At 44.2% G+C, this 14,387-nt stretch overlaps 1 protein-coding gene across 1 annotated transcript in view; it reads left to right on the top strand.

Moving 5' to 3' along the window:
• LOC118400900 (neurocan core protein-like) overlaps positions 1-14,387 on the top strand; it is a 195,164-nt gene that overhangs the window by 68,969 nt on the left and 111,808 nt on the right. Inside the window, exon 9 of the mRNA XM_052529305.1 lies at positions 3,679-4,881. Coding sequence (XP_052385265.1) covers positions 3,679-4,881 — 1,203 coding nt within the window. The remainder of the gene's footprint in view (positions 1-3,678; positions 4,882-14,387) is intronic.

Genomic DNA, 14,387 nt, shown 5'->3' with positions numbered 1-14,387 from the left:
TTGCACCTCAGAGAGCACTCTCTGCTGTTCTGTGTTAAGCTAGACTTAGAAGCTGACTTTGAGGTACTCTATACTGTACAGTGCCTTCAGACAGTGTTCATGCCCCTTCACTTATTCAACATTTTGTTGTGTTGCGGTCTGAATTCAAAATGGATTAAAAAAATTTTTCTCTCACTCATCTACACACTATACCCTATAATGACCAAGTGAAGACATGTTTTTATAAATCTTTGCAAATTTATTGAAAATGAAATACAGAAATATCTCATTTACATAAGTATTCACACCCCCTTTGCTATGCCACGCCAAAATAGAGCTCAGGTGCATCCCGTTTCCTTTGATCATCCTTGAGATGCGCATGCCAGAGCAGAAACTATACCATGAAGTCCGAGGAACTGTCCGTAGTTCTCCGAGATGGAATTGTAATGAGGCATATATCTAGGGAAGGGTATAAAACCATTTCTGGTGTGGAAAGTTTCCAAGAGCACAGTGGTCTCCATTGGGAAATGGATAGAATATGGAACTACCCAGACTCTGCCTAGAGCTGGCTCTGAACAAACTGAGCAACCATGCAAGAAGGACCTTGGTCAGGAGGTGACCAAGAACCCAATGAGCACTCTGACAGAACAACAGGTTTCCTTGGCTGAGTCTCTATAGCACTTCACCAATCCAGGCTTTTCACATGCCTTTTTTTGCCAGCTCCAGGCATGCTGTCATGTGCCTTTTTCTCAGGATTAGCTACCACCAGACAGAAGCCACTCCTGAGAAAAAGGCACATGACAGCCCACCTGGAGTTTGCAAAAAGGCACGTGAAAGACAGACCAAAAGGCAAAAGAGGATGTTGTCTGATGAGACAAAAATGTTACTCTTTGGCCTGAATGCAAAGCGCTACTGTATATCTGGAGAAAACCAGGCTCAGCTCATCACCCATCTAACACCATCCCTACCATTAAGCATGGTAGTGGTAGCATCATGCTATGGGGATGCTTTTCAGCGGCAGGGACTTGGAGACTGGTAAGGATAGAAGGAACAATGAATGATGCCAAATACAGGCAAATCCTTGATGAAAACCTGCCTCAGAGTGCAAACCTTAGGGGTGAAGATTTACATTCCAACAGGACAATGATCCCAATCATACAGCCAAAGCAATGCTGGAATGGCTTCAGAACAAGGAATGTGAAAGTCTTTGACTGGCACAGCCAAAGCACAGACTTGAATCTCATTGAAAATCTGTGGAAAGACTTGAAGATTGCTGTTCACCACCGCTCCCCATCTAACTTAACAGAGTTTGAGAAAATCTGCAAAGAAGAATGAACAATCAAAATCCCCAAATCCAGATGTGCAAAGCTGGTACAGACATACCCAAGACGACTCAAAGCTGTAATCGCCGCCAAAGGTGCTTCTACAAAGTATTGAATCAGGGGTGTGACTGCTTATTTAAATTAAGTATTTCATTTTCAATAAATGTGCAAACAATTCTAAAAACATGTTTTCACTGTCATCATAGGGTATTGTGTGTAGAAGGGTTTTGAGTTTTGAATCCAGGCTGTAACAAAACAAAATATAGAGTAAGTCAAGGGCTATGAATACTTTCTGAAGGTACTGTAGCTGTCTGATAGGGATGTGCATCTTTACCTTTCAAGCTGATTTGATACGTATCGAAATACATGTGCACCGATACGATACAGGAACGTCACGTTTTATTTAGAAGCTATTTGGATTCGGTTCTATGCACTAACATTTGTTGCATAAACATACATTTTCCATTCTATATTATATTAAAATCTGCTTCTGATGGAGCTTATGAGCTGGGCCTCTCTGAGTTGGATCTGTGTATGTGTATGTAGGCACCTCAGCTGAACCGTAAGGGAAACTAGGCATCTACCACCCCACTATCAGATTAGGTGGGGCAATGTAGCCTGTTTTTTGTCCCCTTACTTTTGTTTTGAAATCACCATCACCCACTAATTCAATTTTTTGCAGATGAAGTGTTTATCGTTGACAAATTAGCCAATGTTCTCTTCTCCTCTCTCTCTGGCCAATGCAGTGCTCCTCACAAAAGTGACATATACACTGAAGTTTTTAAAGCAAAACTACCAAAACTATTGCTGATACTGAACCTGCTCAATCAAAATAATATATATTGTAAACCCCTTTTAGCAGGTATAGCCAGATGAGAGATGTCTCTGATAGCTTACTTTTATTCTGGAAAAACACAAATGTTAACAGCGCATAGATAACAATAACCTAGCAAATTACATAGGATGTCACTCAATTAATAAGCCTAATATCACATAAAGCCATTTTAGCATTTGAATACTGAAGGTGACGTGCAGATGTGCAAGATCAGGAACAGGCCGCCTACCTGGCGTTGGTAAGCGTGCGAAACTGGGCACAGTTTGACTAGGCTGTTATTGCCTGGGGCTGCTTAATGACTTGCAGATCAGTGACTGTCAACACAGTTACATGCAGTTCAACACTGAAGGGGAGGACACATCAGTTGTCACAAAAGATGAGAGGTATTTTTGGAAGGTTAAAAGAATTGAATATGAGCAACAACAACAACAACATTTAACCGCCGATTCGTCACGTTTGAATCTATTTTGTGACTGATGCGTGCTACATTTGGATCGGTTTGGGATCTGGGGACCAATGCATATCTGTGAATCTTTACATCCCTACTGTCTAATACAGTAATACCCTGAAGAGATGCACTACTGAAAAGCAAGCCACACAGTTTGTCTGAATAATTCATAGTGTAGATATAGTATGGTGTAGTATATTAACAAGAAGGAGCAAAGCGGTGTGCTTCATCTCAATAAGCAATGGTGTAGATCAGGGTTGGGGTCAATTCCATTTCAATTCCAGTCATTTCAGAAATTAAACCAAATTCCTATTCCATTTGAAATGTTTTCTCATTGAAAAGCATGGAAGATAATTGGAATTTCAGTGCATTTGCTGGATTGTCTGGAATTTAAATGGAGTTGACCCCAACCCTGGCGTATATATTGTATAGTATAGGAAGTCAAATAAAGGATATTGTTTTTTTTTTACACGTTTTTACTGTTGTGTACAGGGATTGGTTGACTGTAGCTTGGTTTGGGGTCTAGGAGAGTTTCTATGGAATGGGAAAAGAGACAGAGTATGAAGTGTGAAATTGCCTTGGCCAGATTCTCTTCATTTGTGTGCTGGGCCTGATATGCAATGTGGGTCTGCTACTGCGCTTTGTGCTGGAAAACAAACAGCTTCACCATTATTTGTACTACGATGGAATAAATGCGAATAAATATTTTCACAGATTTAGCAAGAATTATAGTCAATTGTTGCCGTGAATGAGGGTTTGCCTCCAGCATACAAATGAATAACCATCCTTCCTGGGGTTCTATACAACAACCAATCACCATTTAAATATCTTACACTTTATTTCTGTTTGCATAAGGAAAACCCTGTACACTATGTCACACATCTGGGTATAAAGATATAAGAATGGATAAATAATATAAAAAGGATAATACATAATGAAACTCGATTTTAATTATTTAAATATAATGACTGCTGCACTGGAGGCAGCGTGGCAGCCGTGTTTTATGATTGCTTATTTAATGCGCATTTAATTAAAATAATACAACCGATTTCCCTCCCACTCTAAGTTAATGAATGCGTGTTGTCCCCCTGCAGGATTCACAGAACTGGGGCCCGGTGGTAGTAGCAAGACTGTGGAGGCTTTGAATGTATCAGGAGGCCCCCACCATGGCACCAGGTATGAGCTGGCTTCATCCCCAGGGGCCCCGGCACAAGCCACAGGCAGCCAGCTGAGATGGGCCCTCAAGGCCATGAAGGGTTCTAAGCTTGTGCCGGAGGGACACATGGCGTACGTGGGGAAGGATTCCACCTGGGAGCCAATGGAGGCCAAAGCAGGGCCCCTCGAGGTCATGACCCTGCCAACCAACCCAGAGAACTACTCTGGCGAGGGGAGGGACCAGGATGAGGACCACAGCATCCCCCATGACGTCCTAGAAAGAGAGGAGGGGGATAAAGAGACAGAGACAGAGGGAAGCGGGAGAGGAGTGAACGACTTACCAAGAGGCTTTGGATCTAACGGTAACAGCAATCCAGCCAGCGGTGCCAGCAGCAGCACAAAGCCTCCTGTGTCTGGACTGAAACCCACCCAGACCCAAACCCAGAGCCAGACAGTAGCAGAGCACACCACTATCTCCCAGTGGCAGTTGGTGGACCAGCCCACCACCTCACCTGCAGCTGCTGCTTCTGCTGCAGGCTCCAGCCAGGGCCCAGGGGGAACCGTTGAGGAGGCCAGGGGAGAGATTGTCTATGTCCGACGCCCCACTGAGAAACTGCTTCCAGCCACCTCCAGTAAGAAAGGTGGCTTCTCCCCTGTGATCAGGAAGCAGAACCTGAACACAACCAGAGTGACTGAGAGACAACGCAGCCTAGATGAGGCCACCACACCTGGGGTTACCTCCAGACCTGCAACCCCTATGGAGCCCCTGACCACCATCAAAACCTCCACAGCAGACACCCAGAGAACAGATTCCACCAGGGAGCCTCCTATCTCCATCATATGGGTTCCGGTGGAGAGAGAGAAGACAATCAGTACCACACCTCTGACCAGAGATGGACCACAAACGGCCACAGCTTCCACTCAGTTGACCACGCCACTGTCCATTCTGAAGAGCAGCGATCGTGAGGCCGAGTCCAGGTTGGCCGTTTCAGAGTCGTTCGTGGTGGGAAAAGGGTGGAAGCCTTTGGGAGGGAGGAACCCCAAATCTAAGGAGGACAAAACCCTTGTGACCACAGAGAAGACAGAGAAGAACCCCTTTGGTGTCATTGTGCCCACCTGGGGCTATGACCTCAACCCTTCAGGTAGGTTCTCTATTGTCTATATTACCATCAACATTATCAGCTTTTATGTAATCATGCTGTATAATTATAAAATCTATTCCTCATCATAATATGTTGCTAATCCGTAGGAGGGGATCTGACGCCCCACGATCGATTTCATGTTGCCGATGCTCTCTCTCTCTCTCTCTCTCTCTCTCTCTCTCTCTCTCTCTCTCTCTCTCTCTCTCTCTCTCTCTCTCTCTCTCTCTCTCTCTCTCTCTCTCTCTCTCTCTCTCTCTGTCTCTGTCTGTCTCTGTGTCTCTGGCTCTCTATGTATGTATGTATGTATGTATGTATGTATGTATGTATGTATGTATGTATGTATGTTGGGCATCAGAGAGTGCTGCTGTAAACAAAGAGGGGCTGTGAACTGGTTGAATGGAAACAGCCTTAGTGTAGTAATTAGAGGGTCAGGGTTAGTGCAATTAGGCATGCTGTGAGAGGCTGAGCTCTTAGGCCCCGGCAAATCAATGTTGACGGAAGCTAGAAGATGCGAGCTGTAATTGACTCTTCCCCACCCCGTCTCTCGCCGAGGGAGGCCCTTGTCTATGTTCAGAAGGATACAGCAGACTTGTGAACATTGAGTCACCCTGATGGGAATGGGGTTTAATTTTTTACTCCGCAATGAAGGCAGGAAGAGAAGGTAACATCCTTGGTTGAAGAGTTTTATTTTCTCTTGGCCTCGTTTAAAATCCACACAGTAGGGCTGACTTCCTGCTTAGAAAGTTCTAGTGAAATATTTAAATACCTATTTCGGTGCAAAGTTCATGTCCGTGAAAGGAACACTGATGTCCTATGTAGAATAAATGACTATGAATGAATAATGCAGCATAGCACATCTGGTAGCTGCATATCTTGGAAGGCATGCCTCAAATGTCCATTATCACTGTACGACTTTGTTTCCTACATCCAACCACATCCAGCTGGATTGAGTGAGTGAGCAGGTAAATAAAAGGGTAGATCAGGGTGAGGAGAGGGATGAGAGGAGGAGGAGGAGGAGGAGGAGGAGGGGCAGTGTTTGTCCTTTCTTACTTCTGCAGGTGGAAGTTCATAAGCCCCTTTAATCAATGATCAGCAACTGCAGTAACACTGTCCCCGAGCCCCACAACACAGCCCAGATCTGTCCTGGAAAAATAGCCTTGCCCTCTCTCTCTTTCTATCGCTACCTCTCTCTCTCAATTTAAATTTAAGGACTTTATTGGCATGGGAAACATATGTTTATATTGCCAAAGCAAGTGAAATAGATAATAAACAAAGAGAAAATGTACAGTAAACACTCTCTCTCTCTCTCTCTCTCTCGCTCTGTCCTTTTTGTTGTCTCTCTCTGCCTTCTTCTCTCGCCACTCCTTTTTGTGGTCTCTCACCCACCCCCTTCACTCTCTCTCTCTCTCTTTCTCTCTCTAGCTATCTCATCATGATATCAGTATAGGGTATTGTTGTAATGTGCTGGTCTCAGCCCCCTCTCCCTTAACAGAGGGTTGTCTTTAATGGAAGCTTCTCTAATGTAAAACATGTAACGTGGTATTTCGTAAGGGAGCTGTCTTGGCCCTACTGTATTCTATTTTTACGATGTCAACCTGTTCGTGTCTGGTGTGTCCTGATCGTGTCTGGTATTGGGGGACAAAATCAACATGCACGCGACGGCGCACGCGCTCAAGTGATCAAGTCAGCATGTAAGGGGTTAATTACTCTTCCTCATTTGCACAATGTACAATCTAAAGCAAATTTACTCAGTGACATTATGACAGAGTATCTGGAAATGGAGGTGGAACTACATTGTTTTATATTCAAGTAAACTGCAAACGGGTTGTAAAAGTCCTCTGACATATATCCACCTCCTTGTTTACGATCTGCTTCGTACTTCACAAGGTAACCCTGCAGGAAATTTACACAGAGACTCCCAACTTGGCATTCGTGTGCAGAGAGTTATAGAGCAGAAGGAGAAGGAGGTTTACAGTGTGCAGCCTGTCTTTCGGACCCTTAAATTACCAAACACCAATCTGAGACTCTGTCTGAGAGGTGGCAAACAGGAAATAGGAATTATGGCCTCCTTGGCTAAAGCTTTGCCAAGGCTCTTAGATGGATTAGACCCACCGCACATTAATAACCAAGAAGCCCTGAACTGGAGTGTTAAATTTGGGTTGGAGAAAACTGCTTGGCATACTGTATGGCCCCTGTTTGCGGATAGTGTCGATATGGATGCTCAGTTTGTCTCCAGCCTTCGTACGAGACCTTGATACTGTGGTGTCTGTCTGGCTCTGTGAAAGGCTGTGCTGTACCCATAGACCTAAGAATATTGATTTTCTTTGTCCTGTTTCTGTCAGTGTGCCTCTTCCAGTTCCTTCAGGTGTATCTACACTGCATGACTTCTCGTTGAACATTTCATACCAACATCATGGGCATTAATATGGAGTTGGGCCGCTCTAACAGCCTCCACTCCTCTGGGAAGGCTTTCCACTAGATGTTGGAACATTACCGCTCTAACAGCCTCCACTCTTCTGGGAAGGCTTTCCACTAGATGTTGGAACATTACCGCTCTAACAGCCTCCACTCTTCTGGGAAGGCTTTCCACTAGATGTTGGAACATTACCGCTCTAACAGCCTCCACTGTTCTGGGAAGGCTTTCCACTAGATGTTGGAACATTACTGCTCTAACAGCCTCCACTGTTCTGGGAAGGCTTTCCACTAGATGTTGGAACATTACTGCTCTAACAGCCTCCACTCTTCTGGGAAGGCTTTCCACTAGATGTTGGAACATTACTGCTCTAACAGCCTCCACTGTTCTGGGAAGGCTTTCCACTAGATGTTGGAACATTACTGCTCTAACAGCCTCCACTGTTCTGGGAAGGCTTTCCACTAGATGTTGGAACATTACTGCTCTAACAGCCTCCACTCTTCTGGGAAGGCTTTCCACTAGATGTTGGAACATTACTGCTCTAACAGCCTCCACTCTTCTGGGAAGGCTTTCCACTAGATGTTGGAACATTACTGCTCTAACAGCCTCCACTCCTCTGGGAAGGCTTTCCACTAGATGTTGGAACATTACTGCTCTAACAGCCTCCACTCCTCTGGGAAGGCTTTCCACTAGATGTTGGAACATTACTGCTCTAACAGCCTCCACTGTTCTGGGAAGGCTTTCCACTAGATGTTGGAACATTACTGCTCTAACAGCCTCCACTCTTCTGGGAAGGCTTTCCACTAGATGTTGGAACATTACTGCTCTAACAGCCTCCACTCTTCTGGGAAGGCTTTCCACTAGATGTTGGAACATTACTGCTGTAACAGCCTCCACTCCTCTGGGAAGGCTTTCCACTAGATGTTGGAACATTACTGCTCTAACAGCCTCCACTCCTCTGGGAAGGCTTTCCACTAGATGTTGGAACATTACTGCTCTAACAGCCTCCACTCTTCTGGGAAGGCTTTCCACTAGATGTTGGAACATTACTGCTATAACAGCCTCCACTCTTCTGGGAAGGCTTTCCACTAGATGTTGGAACATTACTGCTAGAACAGCCTCCACTGTTCTGGGAAGGCTTTCCACTAGATGTTGGAACATTACTGCTAGAACAGCCTCAAGTGTTCTGGGAAGGCTTTCCACTAGATGTTGGAACATTACTGCTCTAACAGCCTCCACTCTTCTGGAAAGGCTTTCCACTAGATGTTGGAATATTGCTGCAGGGACATTCTTCCATTCAGCCACAAGAACATTAGTGAGGTCGGGCACTGATGTTGGGCGATTAGGTCTGGTTTGCAGTCAGCGTTCCAATTCATCCCAAAGGTGTTCGATGGGGTTGAGGTCAGGGCTCTATGCAGGCCAGTCAAGTTCTTGCACATAGATCTCGACAAACCATTTCTGTATGGAACTCGCTTTGTGTATGGGGGCATTGTGAAGCTGAAACACTGATTTCTGTTTAGCAGTTGGATGGCCTTGAGATAGAAGCTGTTTTGCCACAAAGAAAGTACAGAATCATCTAGAATGTCATTGTATACTGTAGCATTGACTTCCCTTCACTGGAACTAAGGCGCCTAGCCCGAACCATTAAAAGCAGCCCCAGACCATTAGTTCTCCTCCACCAAACTTTAAAGTTGGCACTATATGGGGGTGATGGGGTATAGCCCTGACCTAGACCCCATCCCGGATGTATCACAACCGGTCATGATCGGGAGTCCCAGAGGGCGGCGCACAATTGGCCCAGTGTCAGGGGCCGGGGTATGCTGTCATTGTAAATAAGAATTTGTCTTTAAGTGACTTGCCTAGTTAAATAAAGGATCAATCAAAAATACAACTTTGCATTTGGGCAGGTAGCGTTCTCCTGGCAGCCGCCAAACCCAGATTCGTCCGTCGGACTGCCAGATGGTGAAAGGTGATACATCGCTCCAGAGGATGCGTTTCCACTGCTCCAGAGTCCAATGGCAGTGAGCTTTACACCACTCCAGCCGGTGCTTAGCAATGTGCATGGTGATCTTAGGCTTGTTCTTAGGATCTTAGGCTTGTGTGTGGCTGCTCGGCCATGGAAACCCATTTCGTGAAGCTCCCGCCGCTGGTAGCAACGTCAGCACAAGAACTATATATTTAGTGAATTTTATTACTCCTCTGGTAATTGTTATGTCTCCCTTCGTAATAATGTTTAGAGAGCCTCTTTGGCCCTTGGTGTTGAGGCGCGCCACAATCAATGGCCAACACTGGCCCCCAAGGCCCTTAGCTAACCTCAGCAAGAATCCCTATACTCATCACCAATATCAACACAGCTTTGCCACAAATCCTCTACCATTCCCTCGTTCCCTCATTTCTCATCGCCATCTTTCCCTCCAGTCCTCTTTTCCACGCCTTAATACGTCCATTTTCCATATCAGACGTTCATGCTGGATATAATCCCATTCGCCGGGTGCTTATTTAATGAATGGGGATTTGCTAAAGCGGCACCTTGGGGAAACTGTACTCCATGGTGGAGGAGTAGATAAAGAGGGTTACGCTAACTGTGCAAAGCATTGGCTTTCTGTGTTCCGGTAACAAGGCGAAACAAAGGAAGGAAGCAAAGTATTGAGAATGAGCAGACTAGTGAGTATCTCTTGGGGTTATGTAGACACTACCGCCTCACTAATAAACAACTGTGCTCTTCCCAGTTCAGGATCCCACTGGTTTTCCTTATGTGGCTTTATATAGATTAGTCCCATAGATAATCCTGTCTTATTTTAGGACATCCCATTGAAGGAATAGTATCCAAAGCAGATTTTGAATGAATGTTTTATCTGTCTTCTTCAAGCGTATTGTAGGAAGGCTTCCTCTCCACTGTGTAAGCACTGAAGCTCCATCCATAGTGTTGATGTATCTGTACTGTTTCTCTGAGAGAGATGGTCCCTTGGTGGACCAACTTCACGTGCTACTCACAGAAAGGTCATACAACATTATGATGCAAAGGACTGCGAGGGCAACACCATGTGGTAACACTTCTCGTGTGAGTACCCTCTTTGCATTGTAGGCACATTTATAACACTTTACATCACAGGTGTCAAACTCATTCCACGGAGGGCCGAGGTTCAGCGGGTTTTCGCTCCTCCCTTGTACTTGATTGATGACTTAAGGTCACTGAGTAGTAAGGAACTCCTCACACCTGGTTGTCGAGGGCTTAATTCAAAAGCAAAAGCAAAAACCTGCAGAGACTCGGCCCTACTACATGGAATGAGTTTGACACCCCTGCTTTAGATGAAATGCTTGATGCATAATAATCACACACAGATGTTATTATTCATAATAAAAACCACTACGAAGAGGGCATTCATAAGAAGTGTCACCAATATTGCTTTTGTGAGATTAGATGTTTTTGTTTATTCCTTTTTGAAACATAAACTCTCAGTGAAACCGGCTTAAAGGGCTGTGACAGTATCACAGTTTTTGTCAGGAAAAAAACACATACTATTTTCCTTAACTTCAACAATAGACCATTGGCAGAATCTGTAACAACTATATTTTACTGGATGTACAGCCAAGTTCCAATTATAAATAGTGAATGACTGAATCCCTGTGCTGGAGAGGGGAAATAGTATAATAGTCTTCTACAAATATAATGGAGCTTTTCCTTGGAGCCCCCTGAAAGCACATTGTGAGACATTGTGAAACATTCTGTACAGTACTGTAGTTCAACTGAGAGAACAAGAATAGTGAACGGCTGATTCCCAGATCCTCGTTTCCCTGCTGTATATAGTGCATCAAAGCTGGGACCGAGAGATTGAGAAACAGATTCTATCTCAAGGCCATCAGACTGCTAAACAGCCATCTCTAACTCAGAGAGGCTGCTGCCTACATTGAGACCCAATCACTGGACACTTTAATAAATGGATCACTAGTCACTTTAAACAACGTCACTCTAAATAATGGCACTTTAATAATGTTTACATATCTTACATTACTCATATCACATGAATATACTGTATTTTATACCATCTACTGCACCTTGCCTATGCCGCTAGGCCGTCGCTCATCCATATACTTATATGTACGTATTCTCATTCACCCCTTTAGATTTGTGTGTATTAGGTAGTTGTTGGGAATTGTTAGATTACTTGTTAGATATTACTGCACTGTTGGAACTAGAAGCACAAGCATTTTGCTACACTTGCATTAACATCTGCTAACCATGTAAACAATACCATTTTTATTTATATGGTGTTTGATCATTCAAGGTTGTGTTCATTGTTTGCTTTGTACTGTACTATTGCATTCAGAAGAGTTACATAATCATTAGGGTGCTCAGACTGGGAATATCATAGTGGGCGGTATTCTGTGTCTGTGTCTTCTTCAGGTTCATTAAGTCTTCACCTGGCATGACTTCCTTAGCCTAGCATGGCTACCTGACGCTACTTCCTTAGCCTAGTATGGCCATCTGGCATTACTTCCCTAGCCTAGCAAGGCTGTGAGTGTTTGAAATTAGTGGTCAGTATTTCCACAGAAGATAATTAATATTAGTCGTCCCTGTGGGCTTGTTACATTTATGTAAACAAACTGTCTGTATGGAAGATAAAACAGCACAGTACAAACCACAGCCGAAATCTAATGTCCTCAGTGGTTGAACATTTGGGCTGTCCACTTTATACTGGTCATTCTGTTTTAGATGGGCGTAAACGACAGTAGCAAAGAACCTCTATCGAGCCAAATGTCATCCTCTTAAAAAGTGCCATTGATTTGATGTGTTTCGTTCAAAACCGTATCAGTCATTGTATTGTTTTGTGCAGTCTTATAAACCTGCAAATCACATCACCTCTCTGTCCCAGGAAGTATAAAATGACGCTGGAGGTCTGCAGTCAGAGGGCTGTCAGTCAGTAGAATATAATACCCTCAATAGAGGCTTTGTCCTTGTCTGCAGAATGGGATCCCTCTAAACTGCAGCTCTGACCTGGATGGAGCCGGAGCCAGAGGAAGCTAGGCCAAAGTATTCAGTCCTATCTGATTATGCATGGGGACTCAGGTTCCACCACTGATGTGTCATTTCACCGCAGCTCCTGTCCCCCAGGAGAACAAAGACCTAGACAGACAACCTGTTTCCCTATCCGGTCTACTGTCGCTTCACAACGCTTCTTATTTCTCTTTCTCTCTGACAGAGTGCGATCTCATAGTGCTTAGAACCTTGCATTCATGCCAAGATAACGATAGAACCACCACTGTCTTATGCATACAGTTTACCTTACAACATTTAAAGGAGGCCGTCCACTTTCCAATCATGATACGGTATATTAGTTTTACGTTTTGCAGCCAGATTTACCTAGAGATGTGCTGAAATCAAGGTTTACTGGGAAGACAGTGAATTCATAGACCATTTTTTTCAGTTGCGGGGCAAGAAATGGAACCCAGCTGGTTTTATGAGTTGGGTAGATGCATCCTCTACTTCAGAAGATGTTCCAGTTAGTTTGGAGGCAGTGAGCTCATTGCAGTCACATCGCATCATGCTATTACCAGCTCGGGGAGAGAGCAATCTGGCTGTGGAGGGCATGATGGAGCTTGGCGTGCCAGGCGGTACCCAGAGAGTTCACCCACAGAATGGGGTGTTAAAAGGGGGAAGAGGCGGGAGATATTAAGGGGCTGGTTCAGTTTGCTATACTTTGCTATTAGCAGCCTTCTGTTGCCTCCAGCATGGCAGTGCTCCTATTAGAGAAGCTGTCAGCAGCAGCTCTCCAGACATGAATTGTGGAACAGAAACAGAACAGCCTGCACCGTCTGCCATCAGAGATCCAGCTCTAGAGAGGCCATAACCACAGCTGTACTCTCCTCCTACATAACTGATGGTTTTGTATGAACCGTCATGGTTGGGTAGGCTACTTTCTAAATGTAATCCGTTACAGTTACTAGTTGCCCAAAATTGTAATCAGTAATGTAACTTTTGGATTACTTTCCCTTTAGAAGAATAACACAAAAAAGGATCCACCAAACATGTTTGGTGTGTCATAACGGGAGTCTTTGACTTGTGGTCAGACTCGCTCAGGTGGAACAAACTTAAACTTGCACCATTTTTCAATGCTGAATTGAGAAAACAGAAAGGTGTCATAATGAATTTAAGTAATCATCTAGTTTTTCAAGTGTCTATAACCTTATTACCATACTTTTTTGTTGGTAACGTAACCGATTCAGTTATTTTTTTCTAATTAGATGACATGTAATCAGTTACTTCCCAACCCTGTGAAATGTGCAAAGGACTGTATGCTCCTCGAGATGTTGGGTGTATGTGGTACGGTATGCACTAAAAGGGTACACTGTCTGCTATGATTTCCAACGGCTCTCCTACCTAGTCCTCTCTCTGAAAGAAGCTGGAGATGGGGGTGAAAACAAACCATGAAAACAAAGCTAGTAGAATGTGTCTGTGATGATAATGGATGGATGGACTATTTCCTCAGGAGTGTGACAGCTCAGATAATGCAATTTATTTAGGCTCACTGCAAAGTGCTCTTGTTGTAACAATATCCCAATTTGGCCGTCACTGTTGTTTCTCTGCCTGTTTAATTGGTCTCTATTGAGTAGCCAGTCGACATGATGTTGCTTGCTGCTTCTCTCCCTGCTAATTTAGTGTGATGCTAGGAGGTGATCTCGGGTGGTGAAGGTTTTCTGGGTTTAACTCTCCCGAGCTTTCCCAGTGGAGCTAATTGTAAGTGTCATGCATTTCTGATTAAGCTATGTGTGTTTGTGTGTGTGTGTGTGCAAGAGGTTGACGCAAATGGAAAGGTTTTACTTTGGGATGATAGGGCTCTGTGTAAAAATAGATTTAAGAAGGACCTGTGAGAGGGAAATGAATCCTTGTGGCACAGAATTTCCTACATTTTTAATATAATTTGCTGTAGCACTCTGAAAGCATGGCTAAGAGGGGAAAGATAAACTCTAACATTTCAACTTTTCTGTTTTCCATACTTGCATGTCCCTCCAAAATCATGCACACCATCACGCACGAGCGCACACACATCGTAGTTTGTCATAGACTAATGGATTTGATCAAGCTGGTCACACC

This window comes from Oncorhynchus keta, chromosome 1 (genome assembly GCF_023373465.1).
Source record: "Oncorhynchus keta strain PuntledgeMale-10-30-2019 chromosome 1, Oket_V2, whole genome shotgun sequence".
NCBI classification, from domain to species: Eukaryota; Metazoa; Chordata; class Actinopteri; order Salmoniformes; family Salmonidae; genus Oncorhynchus; species Oncorhynchus keta.
The sequence above is the reverse complement of the archived record's forward strand: the minus strand, read 5'-3'. Positions and strand labels throughout refer to the sequence as shown.